Source organism: Notamacropus eugenii, chromosome 5 (assembly GCF_028372415.1).
Source record: "Notamacropus eugenii isolate mMacEug1 chromosome 5, mMacEug1.pri_v2, whole genome shotgun sequence".
NCBI classification, from domain to species: Eukaryota; Metazoa; Chordata; class Mammalia; order Diprotodontia; family Macropodidae; genus Notamacropus; species Notamacropus eugenii.
The window spans coordinates 299,464,055-299,485,126 of NC_092876.1; the positions used below are offsets into that span (position 1 = coordinate 299,464,055).

Genomic DNA, 21,072 nt, shown 5'->3' on the forward strand with positions numbered 1-21,072 from the left:
GAAGCTAATGATTCTATGAGGCATCAAGATACGAGAAAACAAATTTTTAAAAAGGTTTTAAAAAAGAAGAAAATGTAAAATTTCTCATTGAAAAAACAAATGACCTAGAAAATAGATCCAAGAGAGATAATATAAGAATTATTGGACTACCAGAAAGCCATGATAAAAAAAAAAGGCCAGGACATCTTTCAAGAAATTATCAAAGAAAACTACCCTCATATATTAGAACCAGAAGACAAAACAGAAAGAACCCATCACTACCTGAAAGAGATCCCCAAATGAAAACTCCCAAAACTTATTGCTAAATTCCAGAGCTCACAGATCAAGGAGAAAATGCTATAATCAGTCAAAAAGCAACAATTCAAATATTGTGGAGCTACAGCCCGGATTTCGCAGGATTTGTAGCTTGCACATTATAGAACCAGAGGACTTGGAAAGATGATATACCAGAAGGCAAAGGAGTTAGGATGACAACCAAGAATCACCTGACTATCAAAATTGAACATAATCTCTCAGGGGAAAAGTAGATATTTAATAAAATAGAGGACTTTAAAGCATTCCTAAGTAAAAGACCAGAGCTAAAAAAAAAATTTGACCTCCAAATACAAGACTCAAGGAAAACATATAAAGGTAAAAAAGAAACAAAGAGAAAAGAAATAAATAATGTTACACTGTTTACATTTCTATATGGCAACATACATTTGTAACTCTTAAGAATTTTATTACTATAAGAGCAATTAGAAGGAGTATATCTACTCAGAGGATGTAGAAATAAGGTGACTTTGATGGGATGATACCCCCTTACCCCCAAAAAATACAAAATAAAGATGTGAAAGAGAAAATTTCACTGAAGAAGGAGGGGGGTGATTGAATGGGGTAAATTATCCCACATAAAAAAGGCATTAAAGAGTCATTATAATGGAGGGGAAGATGGGGGGTGGAATTGGCAAACTCCAATCCTACTCTCATCAAAATTCACTCAAAGAGGGAATAACATACGCTCTCAGCTGGATATAGAAATCTCTCTTACCCTATAAGAAAGTAAAAAGTGACAGGGGTCTGATTAAAGGAAAGGTAGATTGGGGAAGGCACTGATCAGAAGTAAAACACGTGTGAGGAGGGAAAGGTTAGGAGGTAAAGAGAATGGGGTATAAACAAGGGAAAAATAGCATGGAGGGAAATACACAGTTATCATAACTATAAATATGAATGGGATGAACTCATCCATAAAACAGAAGTGGATAGCAGACGAGATTAAAACTAGAACTAACTCTATTGAGTTCCCTGTGGTAGCTGCCTTGCTGTGGAAGGCCGAGTTACGGTGATTTCTCCTTATCAACTTTGATAAGTTATAGATCTATCAAAGTAGAGTAAAAGGAGCATTGGATCTGAACCCTGGCTCTACTACTTTCTCCCTTGTGTGACCTTGGGTAATCATCTAATCACTGAAACTCTTTGGGCCTCAGTTTCCTTTATCTATAAAGGGAGGCCATGGGGCCAGATGGGCTCTGAGCTGATCCCTTCCAGGTCTAACTCTGTGATTCTCTATGGAAGGGGCTATGGGGTAGGGAGGCTGCTGCTGAGGATCTTGTTTTTTGGAAAGAAACTTGTGAAGGAATCTTCTGCTCATTCGTCCTGTTTTGTGGCGTCATTCTTGAAAATGTTGAAAGGCATGAATTGCCGTTATATTTGATTTGGGGGTGACCCTTCAATTTGAAAGAATCAAAAGAAACCCTATTTCCTCCAGTGGGTGATTCAATTAGGTACTCTTATTAAGAAGTGATGCTTAGATATTTGGAGAGATCTTGGCTGGGATGGGGTTGAGGGGAAGAAGGGGTTTGGTCTTTCCTCAGGTACAAGTTGTGCTCACTTTCTCATCTTGTGTGATCTCTCTTTATCCTTCATAAAAGGCTCTCCTCTGCTTCTCAGACCTCTGGAGGTCTTCATCAGTTTCCCTGGACAGTTTAGTATGGACACTATAAAGAGCCCTGGATTTGAAATCAGAGGAAACCTGGATGCAAATGTTGCCTCTGGCCCTATTATGTGGTTATGGCCAATCTCTCTCAGCCTCAGTTTCCTTATATGCCAAATGGGAATAATATCACTTACCATAAAGAGCTGTGAGGATCAAATGAGCTCATGTATATTAAGAGTTTTTCAAACCTTATAGTGCTGTATACATGCTAGCAATTACCATTGTTAATGAGTAGTCCCCAGCTCTGGCACCTGCTTATTAATCATAATTATTATTATGTAAAACAGAGGTGTCAAACCTGCTGCATCCAGAAATATTCCTGAGTGTGGCTGAAACAGATTAAAATGTTATTGGGAAATTTTTAATAAAAGAAATAAAAATACAATAAAACAGATAACAAAACTAAGTATCTTAATGCGCAGATTAGTGGCCCCTGGTTCTATCTGAGTTTGATAACACTGAAGTAAAGCACATTGAAAACCTTAAAGCAACATATAAAATATTAACTTTTTTGATATTGCCATGTATCAGTCCTGTTATTCCTTCATCATCTTTTAGTGTAGCTCCATAACTGGGTAACTTCATTTTCCAGGTATGTATCTCCTTAGTGAAGTCTTTCTTAAGTCTTCTTATTGAATGCAAGTTATCATTTGTGCCCACTCTTCAAGTGTCCTTTTGTTGCTCCTGGAATTACCTGTAATTATGATTTTTTTGAGATCATGGTATTATGACTTGAAGCCATATAGCACCACCAGGAGAAGTGTTGGAAAATTTAAGTGGTTCACCAGAATTGTTTAAATGAATCCACTGATAAGAGAGATCCATTCCAGCCTAGAAGTAAAAATATGTCTGGGGCACCAGTCTTCTCACTGTGCACTCCTATACCTTGTGCCCTTGAGAAAAAAATAGGACATTGAGCTTGGGTGAATGGGAAGAGTTCTTGTTTTAATGGATGACCACCAATATACACGAACTAGCTATGTGACTTCATGGAGCTGAGTGGACATCTAGTGGTCACGTTAGGAAAAAATATGCTTTACTTTTCAGACTCACAGAATGGTAAAATGTTAATGCTAATGAGTTTTAGAAAGAATCTAGTTCAATATCCTCTTTTAAATAGGGGAAAATTAAAGCTCAGAGAGGTGAGATAATTTGTCTAAAGTTCCAAAGTTAGTTCATTCTTTTGAAGCAAGCATTGGACATTGACCTAAGGGAGCCAGACGTCTCTCATGAGTGCCCATAATAAAGTTGGCAAGGAAGGAGTCAGGGTTGAGAGGCTAAGAAAAGGAGAATTACTTGAAAGTATGAACAAAGCTTATGTTGGCACATTTTTTTCTTTCTTCTTTTCAACTCTTCTCCCTCCCACAGTCCAAAAGCAAACAAACAACAATTAAAAAAAAAAAAAGGAACTTTTAGTCAATGAAGCTTGATCTCAGTAAGATTAAAGGAAAGAGTATGTAGATGCAAATGGGCCAGCTCCTAAGAGGTTACGTGGGTTCTCACATCTGCATGAATCTCCAATCGGTAGAATTTCTGTTTTCTAAGATAATGAGCTAATCTTAAATACCATTTGATGTGAAAAACTATTCTCTATGAATAATTCATTAATGCATTAAGGTTTGCACAACATGAAATATCCTTAGAGCATTATGATCCTCATTTCACAAATGGGGAAATGAGGCTCAGAGAGGTCAACTATTTGTTGAAGGTCATAGAACTAGTATAGATCTGAGTAGAGATGAAAGCTCAGATCTCTTCTAGTTTTTAATCCAGTGTCCTCTCTATTATATCATACCTCCTTTACCATACTACAGAGAGAAATAGAGGGTCCAAGTTCTCTCTCCTGCAAAAAACTCATTGTAACCATGGTCAGAGAACACACGATGATGACTTAAAATAAGTCCTTCTGTTGAGCTTTAAAGGAAAGAGCTCTGGTCTCAGGCCACCTCCTAGGCAGAGATGACATTATGTTTTTATAAGCCACAGCACAAAGCAGTCACACCATCAAATTTGCACTAGAGGTGAACACATGAGAAATTTGGAGCAGATGACCTGAGTTTACAATAAACTTGCAAAGACCTGGAACATCAAAGCCTCTTTTCTGTGAGGTATTTGTCCTGATTGCATTATTTAGATATTGCTAAAGAATACAAGGGACTGCAAGAGAATAAGAACCCAAATTCTGGGGGCATCAGTAGTACATACTATAGAGTTAAACAGTTGGTGCTATTTGAAGATCCTGTTACCTTTCTTATATACCACCCCTGACCTTATTACCCGAACCTGAACCTTAGTCTGCTACTGGCAAGTGCCAGCTTCCTCTTGAGAAGGGGTTGTGCTAGGGTATAGCCCTCCAGACCAAGGAGGAAGAAGGAATCGAAATGTTCTGTGGGAGCAAAGCATCAAAAAGAAGCAAGATTGGGATTGGTTAAGGCTTAGAGCTGCCATGTTTGCTCATTATGGTGAACAGTCTATTGAAGCAGTACAGCGCCTCAGGCTTATTCTGTGGGGCATGGGCACTCTCTTGCCACTTGAACAATGTGAGTGGATGGGTGAGAGGGCTCACCTAGATCTTGCTGTGCCCACATCCTTCCCCTGGAACTGCATCTTGCCTTGGTGTTTAAACCTCTCTTCGGAGGATAACAGATCATTAAAGCTAGAAATAATCTTGTCCAACCCTTCTATTTGATAGGTGGGGAAAATGAGGTCTGGATGGATGATCCAACTTGCCAGAGGTCACACAGAGTACATTAGTGGAAGAACTGGGACTTCAAGCCAAAGTATCCTGATTCTTGGGCAGCTCCCTTTTGAACACACTGTGCCACCTTTAAGTGATTTTAGTTCAGATTCTTACAATATCCCATATCATCTGCGTGACCTTGGGCAAGTTACTTCACATCTCTAGGGCTTAGTTTCCTGGTCTGTAAAATTCAAGCACTAGACTCAATCCCTTATGGCCCCCTTCCTCATTCAGATTCTCTGCAGGGGTGTGCTGGAGCCAGCTCTAACCAGCTTGATTTTTATATTTTCAGTGTGAGTACCTATACCTCAAAAAATGGCAGCTGCTACAAATGGCTTGATTTATTGTTTTGTAGATTGTCTAGACTTTAAAAAAAATGTGAATAACTTAAAACTGCGTGTTATTCATTCTCTCTCCTGCACTGCTGGTTAAGCATTTACTAGTACACTCCTGTATTACTTGAGTTTACCAGGAGGGCATTAGAAGGCTCAGGGAATTAAATCATTACCAGACTGGAGGCCCAGTCATCATAAGCTAACAACACCACCAACAATAAATATATTTCTATAGCACTTTAAGGTTTTCAAAGTGCCTTACATTCATTAACTCATTTGAATCCCACAAAATTCCTGATTCTAATAATACTAGCTGATATTTACAGGACACTTTCCAGTGCACATTGTAGTCAATGAACTTGTATACTTTTTTTTAAATATAGTTGAGGACAGAGCCCACATCACTGTCATCATCGTTAGCATTTGTAAAGTGTGCTAAGCTTCATGAAGCACGTTGTGTGTTTTATCTTATTTGATCCTTACAATATCTCTGCGAGGTAGGTACCATTATTATCTGTATTTTACTGATGATGAAACTCAGGCTGAGAGAGGGTAAGTGACTTGGCCCAGGATAAAATAGCTCATCAGTGTCTGAGGCAGGATTTGAACTCAGTCCTTCTTACAGGTCTCCTACTGTAACACATTGCTGACTGGTGGAATAACATCCACATTTATTCAACTAAGAAGTACTTTGGTTTAACTGAGGCAGCTTCTGGAACAAGTTAAACTTCTCCTTACCTGAAATGCTCATGAGAGGTTAACTATAGGGAATGTTTTCTTTTCCTCTATTCGTAGACTAGCCACTGAGCTGCTGAGCATGTAATGTTCTGGGATTTCTTTCCAAGGCCACCCGGAGAGCTATTCAGGGGCAAGTGAAAGAGATCCTCATGGCTCTGTCTCCAGCAAAATCCCTCTTGAACTACTTTCTCAGTGACTGACAGAGATTCTGATGTGCCTCTATTTCTCTGCCCAAGGAGGCCATGAGACTTCTAGGCTTGTGGACTGAGACAAATATATAGCACAGTGCATTGTACTTTTCTGTGGGTCAGGTCATGAAGGTCTAGGATTTCATTGTCTTGAGGAACTCCCAATGTGGAAATTCCCTCCCCTGAAGCACATTAACAACTTTGTAACTTATTTTTAGAAAGTTACCTGGGGGTCCTGAGACCCTTGTATTAAGTAGGTGCTTAATAAATTAAAAAAAAATTCAGTTCAACTCCTACTTCTCTTCCACATGAAGACAATCTACAAAATAATAATCAAGCCATTTGTAGCAATTACCACTTTTTGAGGTATAAATGCTCACACTGAAAATTTAAAAATCAAGCTGGTTAGAGCTGGCTCCAGCACACTCCTCATAGAATCTGGAAGAGGATGGAGGCCGTAAGGGATTGAGTCTAGTGCTTGAATTTTACAGACCAGGAAACTAAGACCTAGAGATGTGAAGTAACTTGCTCAAAGTCACACAGATGATATGGGGTATTGCCAGAATCTGAACTCAAATCATTTAAAGGCAACACAGCGTGTTCAAAAGGGAGCTGCCCTAGGAATCAGGATGCCTTGACTTGAAATCTCAGTTCTTCCACTGATGAATTATGTGACCTCTGGCAGACCTCAGTTTCCCCACCTATCAAATAGAAGGGTTATTAAGTTATACACCATGATCTTACTTGTGAGACTACACTAGATCGGGAATTAGGACAGTTAGGCTTTAGTCCCAATTCTAACATTAACTAAGGAAGGCCCTTTTGTTCTTTTGGGCCTCTGTCTGTTAAATGAGGTGTTAGATTAGATTCTGTTCAAGGATTCTTCCTTTTCTAACTTTCTGTGGTACTTTTATCTCCATATGAAACCCTCAAGGGCCTGAGGCCCAGGAAAATTTAGTCATTTGCCCAGCTCTTAAGGATGTTTGCTCTTGGAGGCAAGGTGCCCCAAGAGCTGTCCAAAGCTTCAGCACATGGGTTCTTTTGTATGATGACTCAGATTATGACCTCCAAGGTTGGGTTTCTTTCTTTGATATTATGCTTTGTATTTCCAGGCTTCAACTCACTTGTAGGCGGAGTGATGGGTTTCTCCATTCTTCTCAGTGCAGAAGTGTTCAAGCACAACGCATCTGTCTGGTACCTGGATGGGAGCATTGGAGTGCTGATTGGCCTGACCATATTTGCATATGGAGTCAAGTGAGTTAAGTTCGTGTTCTCATTCTTCACCTGTTTTTTAAGCATATTTCTCCATCATCCTTTTCCCCCAAACCACTCCCCACTCTATATCCAGGGATAAATAAGTAAATTTAATAGCTAAACAATATTGCTTTCTACCTTCCAGTATTCATTCAGGGGCTTAGAAAGTGTGCTAACTTTCAGGCCATTAGGAGAGCATGTATTCCACAGAAGCTATACTGAGCTTATGTACACTGTGATAAGATTCTGAATACATATTTCAAGTTGTTTACTCTGATAATGAGTGAGCATGATACCTGCTCTCCTCATAGTCTATACAGTCACCTCTCAGTGGCACCTAGCTGGGAATAGCTGCAGTCATTGTATTGAATGATGTGGAAGAAAAATCATATTATTTTACAATAGTTTTGGGTTTGAAGTTGTAGTTTCATTTTGAATTAACCATTTCTAATAAGCCATTTTTAAAAAAAAGTCAAAGGGATTCTAAACTTCATGGTTTTACTAGTGGTTCAGTGGAGTATGATGATGATACAGCATTCATATAGTACTTAACATTTTCAGGATGCTTTACAAATATTATCTCATTTGCTCTACCTAACAAAGCTGGGAGGTAGGGACTATATTGTCCCCATTATACAGATGAGAAAACTGAGGCAAAGATTTGCCCAGGGCAATACTAGTAGCTAGTGTGTGTCTGAAGCAGGATTTATGTTCAAATGGTAGCCAGACTGATGGTCTTATTTTGGTTTTATCTTTCAGATTACTCATCGACATGGTGCCTCGGGTGAGGCAGACCCGCCATTATGAAATGTTCGAATGAAGGTACCTGGTGGGGGCAGAGCCAGCTGTTCCCTATCCTGCATCAGTAGCATGAGGACTCTCAAAAGTACAGGCAGATGGTGCCAACATTATTTAATTGAACATCCAATTTCTTTTTGGGGAATTTTCTTTTGTAAAGTTTATTCTAATGGGAAATAGATCCATCAAAACAGAGAAGTCTGTGCACTGCTCATCCCTCAGCACCACAGGCTCCCTTTCCCTATTAAAGTGCATCACTGAACCATGTATAGGAGGGAGAGGTGAGGTCTTACTTTTCCAGCCCTAAATAGTGGACACTTTTTTGTTCTCTAGAGTAAGAAATCTTCTCATGGGTAGGAGAAGACCTCTACTTAGTAACTGAGGCTCATTTTGAAAGAGTTTTACATGTGACATTGGGAGCTCTGTTTCCACTCAGTGAGACTAAGGGGACCCATAGCTTTCTGCTACCCAGTTATCCCTTCAGAGACATCCAAGTATGGCCCTCTAATTTCTAACAGTGTATTTAATTGGTTTCATACTGTTTTACTAATCTTAACCAATTAGTTTAAAAGAAGCTACTCTATTTTTAAAGTACTTAGTGACACATATAAGAGCTTTGCATGGACCAACCAAGCACATGTCCCTTTTCAGTGACCTTCAAAACTTGAAAGTAACTATTAAAATGGATCCATTTTTTGAGAAGTAAAAACTGAAGTCTTTTATTTGTAAAAAATAAAAATTATACATATAATCTATATGCATATATCTATATGCCCTGTTAAAAATGGTAAATGGTATATGATGGTGTGTTAGTGATGATACACCCTTCTCTAAAGAGCAGGATGTTTTCAGTTTGTGCTATTTGTTAGATTAGACTCTTCTGTAAAACTGTTCATTCAACACAAGGCGTTCTATACCTCTGACACTGTTGCTTCTCTAAAGTAATGGTGTATGATCAATAAAAATATCTATTTTATATGTTATGGGGAGATAATATTTCGAAGTATTTTTCACTCTGCAAGTGTGAGGCTACTATTTTCCCTGGATGATGCTTTTCTGAGTTTTTTTTTGGGGGGGGGCATTCCTGTGTTAAATACTCCATCCACCAATGCAGATGAAGAACACCTCTGCTTAAAGTTGCTTGGAGGCACCAAGAGATTATGATTTGCCATGAATCACATAGGTAGTATGTATCACATAATTATAGATCGTAAGGCAGCACTTGAACCCACTACCTTACAAATCTGGCCTTCTATCCACTATGCCATACTGCCAGAATCTGAAGAAAATAAGTAGATCCCACTGTATGTAATCCCTTAGTCTCTGATATTATTGGTGGTGAGGAGGTTTGTTCGTGGGGGTAGGGAATGAGTATCAACTAAGTGCCCACTACATACCTGGTACTATCTCATTTGTTCTTCAAAACAACTCTGTGAGGTAGGTGCTATTAGACCCCCAATTTTATAACTGAGGAAACTGAGGCAAAGGTCAGTGACTTGCCCAGGGTCACATTATCAGGCCATATGTGAAATTAGCTCTTCTTGACTCCAGGTCTAGTGTTCTATTTACTGTGCCACCTCACTGCCTGTGGCACTAAGTTTTCTATAAAATATTTAAAGTGAGTAGGGAGCAGGAAAAGTACAATGGGACAAAAAGGGCAGTTCCTTTAAGGATTAACTAAATGATTGCTGAGATCCCTTTTCACTCTTAACTTCTGTGATTCTAGGAGTTTAACTTTAGACCATCTGATAGATGATTAACCCAGCATCTTCATTTTAGAGGTGAAGAAACTGGGAGCCTAAAACTGTAACTTAGCATTAGCTCAATATATTATAATATAGTTAGGAACTACTTCCTAACAATTACTGTTATTCAAAACTAGAATGTGGAGTTAATGTTGAGCTTTAAGGTTTACAAAGCCATTATCTCCTTAGAGCCCTGGGAAGGAAAGAGTACACAAATTATGCTCATTTTGGTGTGTTATGACTTCCTCCCCAGATGCAGATCAATAGCTGGTCTGTAACTTAAGTCTTAAACCCCAAGAGGTTATGACTTGGTCACATAGCCAGAATACGTCAAAAGTAGAATTTGGAGTCAGAAAGATTTACGGTTGGCACTCTATATAATATGCCGTATTGCCTGTCCATCTGATTTCATAGATTAGGAAACTGAGACTCAGTAGCTTGCCCATAGTTACACAACTAGTGTCAGTCAGGAAACATGGTCTTAGATCCTGTCTCAAAGTCCAGCACTATCTGCCACACTCCTTTCTGAGAGGCACCTCATCCAATGAGGCCCCATGATTGTGTGAAAGGTTAGGGTAGATGACTTTTAAGGCTCTTTCTAACTCTTAAGACTTCAAGTTCACAGAATCACACATTTAGAACTGGAAGAGATCTTAGAGATCATCTGGTCACACTTCTTTCACTTAGCAACTTTTGGCCAAAATCACATAAGGTAGCAAGAAGCACAACTGGGCCTTGAATTCAGCTCCTCCAACTCCAGGTATAATGCTTGTCCCACAGGTATAATGCTTGACCACAGAGGTGTATCATTCAGTGTGGAGTCAATCTATAAGCACACAGCCTCTTGCACAGGTCGGGTGAAATGATGTGGAGTTCAATGCTTTATTTTCTCCAGTGCTCTGCTAATGCTACTTTGGGCTTCTAATGCTAATGTTACGAACTCTAGGCTTCCAGTTTCTTCACCCCTAAATGAACCTGTTAGATTATTCATCTGTCCAATGGTCTAATGCAGGGGTGGAGAACCTGTGGCCTCAAATCCCTTGGTCTAAAGGTATCACACCATGTCTAGTCAGAGGGGACCTCCAAGGTCAAGGGGAGCACTACATACAGGCATCTCTTCACCTCAGATTCTTGCATCAGTGTTCAATGGTACCATCAGTTATCTAGGTTTACATGAGGATATCTGGTCCAAGATTGAATCTGATGCCCTAATAGAGCATACTCTATCCTCCATGGACCAACTCTTGGGATTTTTCCAGTTTTCTCTCCACTACCTCCAAAGTAAATCAGAGGTAAAAAGGCTCTGGAACTTCTCTCTAGCTCTGATCATTAATAAACGAGATACAAATGAGAGCTCCTATTCTTTATAAAGCTATTTTCCTCAATCCAGAGGTAGGTAACAGAAGTAATTATTTACATCTTAGAGGGAAAGGGAAGAAACATTTATATAGTACCTACGATTTGGCCTTTTATTCCCTTCAGTCATGGTGCCAGGCCTCAAAGGAGAACTACATTAATAGGCAGGCTCTTCTGTTAAGATACTAGGCTTGTTTGTTTTTAAGGATAGTTTGTGCAGGAAAACTAAATGCTTCAACAAAAGTGTGTGTGTGTGTGTGTGTGTGTGTGTGTGTGTGTGTGTGTGTGTGAATTTGACCTGTTCTGGGCTATTTTACTAGATGGCTTTTATCAGTGTATTATTACACAGGATTCAAATTATAAAATGGAGCTAGTTTCCCTAGCTCCCTTTTTTGATACAAGTAGAGAGAGAACATACAGGGACGTATGGTCTGATGTTGGTGTGAGGAAGAGTAAAGGGTACCCCCAGTGAGTATTTTAAATTACTAAAGCTTTGGTTGTCCCCATTTCCTCTTGAACCACTTCCTGATCATGCCATCAACAACTAGTTTCAATGCGCTGTATTCCGAGTAGCCAGATAGAATTCAAGTGAACACTGTACATGGATCCTGCATTTCCCCTCCAAATCAAAAATGAGTCCCACCCGTCACACAAGAAAAAAGTTTATTGAAAAATAAAGTTCTCCCTAGTTTTCTCTACAACAGTGAAAAACAAGCATCGCTTTCTGTGCCAGTAAAGTACATTCAGACATTTACACCTTATTTTTAGAATCCCGGACTATTAAACCTCAGGAAATGAACAATAGGAAATAGTTGTAACCGGTATTTGGTGAGCTGTGAGCTGCTTGAAGAGTATAGTAGAACACACCAGTCTGCATATTTAAACTAAGCTTAAAAAGTATCAAGGTTATGAATTCAAACTATAGTGGAAGGGACATTACATCCTTTGGCATCAGATTTACCTTTCACAAACCCATTGCTCTTAAAACCTGGGCAGACTGGTTAAAAACAAAATAAAGCCCCAGATTTCACAGATTCCAGCTATCTTGCAGTTTGCTCCCTATGACTGATACCAATTGGTTTTAAGGTACATGGAGATGTGTGGCAGAATTTCATCTAGCTAGAACCCCTTTAGCCTGAGGTTCTTCCATTATATCTCAATTACAAGCTTCTGCCCATAACATTTTTGGCTTCCATATCTTTCTCCTCTCTTTCACTCCTCTAAAAGCACCATTTACAAAGGTAAAGTTGGCAACTCTAGATAGTCATTTCCTGAAATCCTTCTAAAACTGTGACTCCCCTTTTGGTCTCTAGAGATTGTTTCTTTGCCTTCAACTCTCTATCCAATGGGTAGAGATCTATTCCCCTAAATGCATAAGTTCAAGTAATTGGGATGGAGGTGGGTGGCAATGCAATTCAATCTATGCCATCTTCCTTTCTTTCTCCCACAAAAGGGGAGAAAAGTACAAAAATGTCCATTCAGTTGAAGATGCAGTCAAGGTTTTTATTTCAGTGGATTAGTTGGTGTTCCTATATCTTTTAATTACAATCATATGGAGTGGGGTATAGGAACAGAAATAGCTTTTTAAATCTATGATGTTCCTTCAAGGGAATTAGCAGGCAGACTTATCAGGTAAGTAAAAGTCTAGAAACCAGGGAGGACAAAAATTAACTGGCATTTCAGTAACAACTGATTTTATTTAAAAAGAATGTTAATAACCTTGTCCAGTTCTTGACCTCTTTGGAAGTAACATCCAACATTACGTTCACACCAGCTTTCAGGGAAAATTCTGGAATTTGGTCTTCTTAGGACTTGAGCAACTACAAATAAAACTTTATTCCTTTAAGTTTGGTGCAAAGATCATGAGATAACTAACAACATAGAATCTAACTGGGGTAATAACATGACTGCTCACGGTGGGTACTTGTAGATTCCCCCCATCCAGCAGGGGGCAGCAGGTTATTCTAGAAAGCAGGGAGAAAGAGATTATCTCTATATTGAGTATCTGAAATATAATAAAGTCTCATTTATTGGAAATTCAGAGGGGAAAACTAAATCAATATTGATATGCAACTTCTACAAGGTAGAAGATACTTAAAAGATTCAATTTTTAAAAACTGTATGAATGCGGGTCCAGCTGTGTGCAAGAGAGACCCTTCCCTAAATTCTTGTTTCATTTAGGGCTAATATGCTACACATTTCAAGTGAACCAATCTGTTTCAGGTCACAAAGTATTAGAAACCCATGAGTTAGAATTTAGATTAGTAAGGCCAAATACTTAGGGCAGTCTAGATAGATAATCCTTATTAGGTCAGTCAAGAATGATATTTTCATTTAGACACTTTCAGATCAACAAATAAGGAGTGCATTTACCTTTGCTGTATTTAATGTTGTGGAAGGGCCTGAAATGTTAAGGAATCACTTGGTCCTATATAGCTTTTTGGAATGAACCATAGAGAGATGGCCATTCAGCCATTAAAAATCTGGTTTTCTATTTCCCTTGGTGCCAACGAGAATCAAAGACAGTTTTCTTCAGTTGTGGGAAATTAGTATCATCTCAAATTACATGCGAATCTATTCCCATTTGCCATTCTCTTCCAATGAAGATGCTTTATAGCCATATAAGGCTGGATGGGACTTGAAGAAAGCGGTCAAATGAATTTAAATATGCTTTTAATAAATAAAATAATTCAGGCTTAAGAAAGAAACACATAATGGAGCCTGTTGTTAACAAAATAAAGAGTTTTCTAACAACTGAGAATTTTTCATTAAAATAAACCCCTTTATTTATGGGGAAAGCAAAGCAGTTTCTCTCTCAGGTTTAGACACAACCTACTATTGTGAGAAAGGGTAAAATATACGGAGGAAAACCAGCCAGGCCTTTGGAAATAGCTGTCCCCAGAAGAATGATTTGAATTGGTTTTGTCTTGGTAATTGGTAATTGTAAACATTTTCAGTTAGACCCTTAATTCTTTACTACTCTCCTAAACTTGATCTGGGATTTACTGAAGTGTTGAGAAAATCTCCAACTCCAGTTAGAAAAAACAAAAAGAATCACTCTCTCCTTACGTTTTGCAAATACTTAAAAAATAAGCCACCCCCTCCCCCCAAGCTATTCTCCTTTTTCTTCTCATGTAGCCAACAAGCTAATTTCCTAGACACAAACTTTGAAAATCTTAGTACATCTGAGGTTCTTTTAATGCCAATCTAATCATGGTAGTCATTTTATAAGGGTCATTCTTTGATTCCCCTGGAGGGCTGAGTGAGCACCCCCTTCTATGTCCTCCCACCATGAGACTGAGAATTGGGTGTGAACTCCACTTCCTCACTCATGGCTCTCTTGATGAGCATTTTTGATCAAGGGGAGGCCACAGAGAGTGGACCTTTGGAAGGAATGATGATAATCAATTTTTTCCATATATCATTTTTTCCTGCTTTTCATTCGTGGGGACAGAAAGGGCATTCTGGAGAACACATGCTACATACATCTACATTTAGAACAAGGTAGACTCATGTGACTGGTGTTCTGTTATACTCCTTCAAACAGCATCTGGCTCCCAACATATAACTCCAAAGAAAAATGAAAAGGCACATGATTGAAACAATAAATATAGTCTAGGAAACAGAATCTGACGTTTCTAAGCACGAGGCCACGATCAAGAAAGGAACAAGTTATGGGCAGCAGCAGCAACAAAAAACCTAAGTAAAAATGCAGAAAGCCTCTTCATAAATGTGCAAATCAAGTTGCATATATGAAATAAATGAGGTTTTTATTGGCATTTAAAAACAGTGTCTAGTTCTCCACTTTACCTTTCAAAGGTAAGCTTTTTCTGTTAACCATCTTTAATAAATTATGTTAACTTTTTTTCTTAAATTTTCTAAGCTCTTAGAATCACAATGAAAAAAATCAGAAGTCACTTAAAACAAAAAGGTACAAAAACAGAAAGGAAAGTCTAGGAGAGCTATGCTTACAGCTTAGGATAACATTGGTTATGCTTAGGGGTTTGCATCCCTCCCCCTCCCCACCCCCCCCACATTATCCATGACTACAAATTTGCTTAGGATTCCATCTAGGCCTGCAGTTGGCACAGACACAGAAGTTAGGGGCAGGGATCTGAAAACTCCCTGGCCAAAAGGATGAGAGGCCTGTGTGACCAGGTCCCTCCTGATTCTCCCTCCCAAAGGGCTGACTTATAACTTGTGACACAAATCAATCCTTTTGCCTTTCCCAGAAGGGGATGGTGGGGGAGGGAATGATAGAAAGTTGTCCTCCATCTCCTTCAACAGCCAACTGACCCAATATGAATGCTCTTGAAAGTCAGCTGATTCCAGTTGTGTCTTTGGACCTTGGTCCTGATGACGGAGACATAGGTCCAGATCTCATGTCTGGGTCAGGGGAAGAATGCCCTGGGCAACCACTGGATTGACTGTGACACCATGACTCCCAGTAAGGTTTACAAAGTTAGTCCTCACAACAACCCTGTGAGGTAGGTAGTTCAAGTATCGTGATGCTGATTTTACAGACACTAAATTTAAGTGACTTTCCCAAGGTCACAAAGCAATAAATGCAAGAGCCGGGACTCCAACATGGGCCTCTTCAGACACTAAGACTAGTACTCTTCATTGTAACTCCCTCCAGGGTAACAAAAATATAAGGCAAGAAATCTCCTCTTAGGCCTATATCCAGTGTGTGGTTGGGGATAACGGCAAAAAAGGAGCTGCAATTCTTTAATCTTGGAATTTTCCAAGCAGCAGTAGCTTCTCTCTGCTCTCTGACAGGCAGGCTCTATTGGAGGACAATGGTATTCAAGGGCTGCAGTGGTGTCTTAGCGGCCAGCTTCATCCCTGAGCCCAGAAAGGAAACACGCTGGCTTCTCCTTTCAGAGAAGAGGCCTCCCCCTGTCACTTTCCAATAGCTCTCCTCCAACATGGGGGAAGCCAGCCTTTGTCTCCTGAGAAGTCGGGGCTCCCTCTGCTGGCCTCAAAGCAGCATGGGCGGCTCCCGGGCTTCGGGAATGTAGTGCTCACAAGATGGCAGTGTCAGCTAGTCTATGAGGATGGGAAAATAGCTGGCTTCCTTTGGACTCTCCGCGGGCAGCAGGTTCTTAATAGAGTGCTGCCCTTCTCTCCATTCCCAGTGTAGGTGATGGGTGCCTGAAATGTCACAAGGAAGTGGGGCAGGGGTGTGCTTGTGTATATACTCTAACCGCCAAGGGATTTAAACAAGCTCCCTCTTGAACTTGGTATAGCCCTCACCACAGAAGCAGAATCCCATGCAGTCTCCTGTCACAAGAAAGTTGCTGCTTATTTGATATTCCCCTATGTTAAATGCTTATGACAGGGATCTCTGTCCTGTGATGACCCGGAAACATCACTGCCCATGAATGACCAGGGCTGGTGAGGTTAGGGTGTGTGGAGCAGGGACAGGGAAGAAATCAATTCAGACTCTTAACTCTGGGTCTCTGGCAGCCCATATGCAGAACTGGGGTCATACATTAGGTATAATTTAGGAGAAGGAATGGGGAGAGAAAGCAAACTTTCCAGACACAGAGGCGCATTAGCAAGGGTTCCTTCCCTATCTTGTCTCTACCAGTTCTACAAACCACAGCTGTGGGCATCAACTGTACAGAAGCCAAGTGCTCCCAGGGTGACTTGAGTATTTCTCAAATCTGAGCGGCAAGTATGGCCCCATCTGTTTCTTCCTACGGAGTTAGTCACAAAGAAAAGCCACTTTCTTGCTTAAAATTCTTAGAATCCCAATGAGAGAAGAGAGACAGGGAAGGAACATCTGATGAGAGATATTCCCAAGGTCCATTCTCCTTCGATAGAATATATTTCAGTTCTTTATCTTCCTATCAGGAGACACAAATTTAACAGCAACAACACCCCGCCCCCCCAAACCTGTCAGCTGGCTATATGGAAATCTACAGAACTTTGTGGGACCCTTAGTTAGTTCAGATAAAGAGAGAACAAGGGACCACCTTCCCTTCCCAACTCCAGTTCAGAGATGTCGGACTTTTATGAAACTGATCAGCTAATCAAAACATCTAACATTGTGCTATAGTGCTGAGCAGACTCAACTATTGGGTGAGGGGATTCCTAGGGCTAAATGAGGGGAAGCCTTCCTTGATACATACAGGCAAAGTTACACGTGTTCTATTTATTCTTGGCTTTTCAAGAAGCATCCACGAAGACCTTTGCTTGACCCACGGAAACCAAAATAAAATGCTGCCACTTGAGAACCCAAAAAAGTGAAAATTTAGGTGGAATAATTTAGTCATTTATTCATTTATTCTGCTCAAGAAGCCTGTCTTATCTTTCTTCCCCCTTCCCCCCCCAATACCCCGCCCTCTATCCCAGAGGAAAAATATCATCCAACCTTTAAAATATCACTCAGTCTTTAGAATGTGCTCTGATCAGAGAGGAGCGAGTAGATTCTTTCTCAATGTCATAACAACACTCCTGCTCATAGGGTTTCATATCAACTCCTTTCCTCAAAGCCAAAGGCTAGTAGGTCATTGAGTCTTAGGGTGGGTTTTATAGTTTCATCTTTTTTATTTTTCTTCTCCTTTCCCACTCTATCCAGTAAATTTTAGGTGAAGGGAAAGTACAGCAAACTGGCAAGCTAACATTAATATTATTCATATAACGTTGATTCTTTGTATTGTTTTATGTAGATTACTGAAGCTGAAGGGGAAGAGAGATCTTTTTCTAGTAAAAGTGCACCACCTGATGGGTTTCTAGGCCCTTGGGGCACTCCCCAAGCACTGCTATTCCCAATTATAAAACTAATGCTTTTCTCATCTGCCTGAACTATCCCTCTCTCTCACCTTTGCAGAAGAAATGTCCAGGTAAACTGACTAACGCCTTGGAGTGTACCATTTGGTTTGGAACAGCAAAGACTTCTGTCTGTTCTACAATTTGTCACTCTTTGGGAACCTTCTCAGTGCCCTCCTCAATCTAATGCCCGGACTACAGCTGTACATCCAATTCTTGGCACTGCCTTCCCTTCCTCCACCATCCCAAACTACGCTGGAATGCTATTTAGTGAAAGTAGAAGATGGACAGCAGAAGGAAAAAAATGCATTATTCCTTCCCATCCTTCCCTAACCCTCCCTAACCCTCCCACAAATAAATAAGTTAATGGATTTAGGAATTTTTCCCACACAAGTCTTCATGATAGTCTTAACTGTTTTTTTTTAAACGAAGCATGGAACTTCATTTATTTTTACCCAAGAGCAGCTGGATAGTTTTAGAAGAATCTCACCACAGTTGCTCACTGAAGATTTTTTTTTAAAAAAAATCCCAACCATGAGGAAGTCAGTCCACTGCACTGTCTCTCTCTCTCTCTGTTTTGTTGCCATTTAGAACTCCGTTTTGTTGTTTTAACTTCATCCGTAGCAAAACCAACATCTAAACCAAAAAACCAAAGAGTTCTGGCAGTTGGGGCAGTCCTTGGACCACCCATCCCTCCCTGCCCCCAGCTAGGTTCCTTCCCAGTTGAATCTGTTGAGGCCTGGGACTTTTGCTGCTATAGACAGTCTTGACAGAGAGCTACTTGGCCCTTGATATAGTCCCTGCAAGGGCATATTCTCTTGTGCTTGGGGTGGGCTCCTGCACAGCTGAACAGCAAAAGATCACCTTGAAACACACAATGTTTTTTCTTGTCATCATACGAGGGCACCAGGATGTCATTGGCCAGTTCTGTGGTGTGGCATATCACCTCGTACCTATAAAGGAAAGGACAAAGTTGTAGTTTATTTGTCATTAGTATCCTGGAAACAAAACTGTTCCTTGGAAACTGTTCCTGGATTGCTTTGATGGATTGTTGCTGAAGTCAGAGTATTCAACACAAAATCAGAGCACCTGGGGTCAAGTACTGGGTCAGCTGCTTTCAACCTGTGTGGCTTAACCTCATTGGGCCTCAGGTTTTTCATTAGTAAAAGGAGGAGGCTGGATCAGATGTGAGCAACTTTTAAACCCTAAATCTATGGTCTGCTGAAGGGTCTGGCCACAGAGCTTATCAAAGGTCAAAGTCCACAAACTTTAACTAAAATGTTGACTATAAACGAAATCCAACATTTTTGACATCACTCTCAGTTGCCATTTGATAGCCTTATGCTGGACATTATGAAATACGCAATAAGAAATACTTCGTATTAAAGACATTTTGGCTTCCCCGACCATCAGAGAGCATAGTGGGACATTCTAGAAAGCAAAAAAGAATATATTATTCTTCTTCTGAATATGTGAAATACAGTAAAACTTCACTTATTGGAAATTCGGGGGGGGGGGCAAGAATAATTTTGGTTTAACCACAAATATGACAGAATAACATCTACCCTGCATTATTAACTCTGCTATCAGCCTTCCGAGTCTTTGCTCAAACTGTTCCTGAAACTTCAAATGTCCTCCCTTTGGTTTTATACCCCTCAAATTCCTGCCTTTCCTCTAAAGTCTAATTCTAAAATGCTACTTACCTCCTCCAAGAAGTCTTCCATGATTTCCAAGGTTGGAAATTACTTTCTCCCATGTACTTCCTATAGTACTTCATTTTATAACTTGTGAATGAACTTAAACTAACTTAATGATCCCATCCAAGTGTGTCTGCATGTGTGTGGGTCTTGTTTTTCTAGAAGGCTATAAACTCTTTGAGAATAGGGAACAACTCTTTATCTTCCTGTATGCCTCCCTGAACTGTCCAGGTTGGGCAGTGGTTGGCATATAGTAGGCACGTAATATTTTTGTTGTTGTTCAGTTGTGTCAGTTGTATACAACTCATTGAGACCTTATTTGGGTTTTCTTGGCAAAGATACTGCAGTGATTTGCCATTTTCTTCTTCAGCTCATTTTACAGATGAGGAAACAGACAAATAGGGTTAAGTAACTTGCCCAGGTCACACAGATAGTAAGTGTCTGAGGCTATATTTGAACTCAGGTCTTCCTAATTCTAGGCCTGGAGCTCAATCCACTGGGCCACCTAGCTGCCCTAATAAAGATTTACTGTGTTTATATGTACACACACATATGCATTATAACAGAAACATCACTGCATAGTAGAGGGAGAGCTGATTTGGAAGACAGAAAGTCCCAGTTCTCTTGTACGCTAGCTACGTGACCCTGGTTGAGAGGTATATTGGAAAATATCTAACAAGACACTCTCCCTCCAAAAATATCCAGGACACACTTTTTAGTTTAATCTTCATTATTAACACTCCATTAAGTCTAGACAATCCACAAAACAATAAATCAAGCCTTGATAGTATTTGGTGACTTCCCAGGTGTAAATGCTCACGCTGAAAATTCCGCAATTGTTTTGTGCTGGCTCCATTACACCCTTGATTTGGCACAGAGCACTTAGCCCCTTAGTGTTCCAGATAACTAGAAGACTACCAATTTAGAGGGAAGGTACTGACCTATTCTAACAGGTGTTTCATCACCCGAGAATTCCCAATATACATAAAATCACTACCCCAGGCCCTATGTCTAACTCTACATTATTATAACTGACCCTTTCATGTGTACGTGCTTATCCTGTCCCTTTACTCATCTTAAAATGTTCTATGGGAAAAGTGTTGGGTAAGATATTAATATAAACCCTGATTATATTAATTATGTTATATTAATTTATTATATTATCATATGAATTCTATTAATATAATTAATTATATAATTGGTATACTAATATATAATTTTATTATATTAATTAACACCAAGCAGGTGTCTGGGGTCCACCTTTACTTTCAAAATGATGTCATGATGTTCCAGTGTTAAGTCAACTCCTTCCAAAACATATGCCCTCGTGTGGCTGGGCTATATCAGGAACTTAAATAACGTGCCTAAGGTTAAGCAGGTATATTCATTATCTATGACACATACTGCCTCAGTGTGGGATTTTTTATTAACATGGGTTTGTCTTGGACACTGTCCAAAGTAATTTAGTT

General features: G+C 39.8%; 2 protein-coding genes across 12 annotated transcripts in view; one reads left to right on the forward strand and one right to left on the reverse strand.

Moving 5' to 3' along the window:
* TMEM163 (transmembrane protein 163) overlaps positions 1 to 9,011 on the forward strand; it is a 279,629-nt gene extending 270,618 nt beyond the window's left edge. Inside the window, exons 7-8 of the mRNA XM_072613271.1 lie at positions 7,089 to 7,230; positions 7,990 to 9,011. Coding sequence (XP_072469372.1) covers positions 7,089 to 7,230; positions 7,990 to 8,050 — 203 coding nt within the window. The 3' untranslated portion in view covers positions 8,051 to 9,011. The remainder of the gene's footprint in view (positions 1 to 7,088; positions 7,231 to 7,989) is intronic.
* A 2,764-nt stretch (positions 9,012 to 11,775) lies between these two features.
* Positions 11,776 to 21,072, reverse strand: part of MGAT5 (alpha-1,6-mannosylglycoprotein 6-beta-N-acetylglucosaminyltransferase) — a 370,599-nt gene continuing 361,302 nt past the window's right edge. For all 11 annotated transcript variants that reach the window (XM_072613264.1, XM_072613259.1, XM_072613261.1 and 8 more), the window contains one exon: positions 11,776 to 18,859. In XM_072613264.1, the coding sequence (XP_072469365.1) occupies positions 18,661 to 18,859 (199 nt within the window). In that variant the 3' untranslated portion in view covers positions 11,776 to 18,660. The remainder of the gene's footprint in view (positions 18,860 to 21,072) is intronic.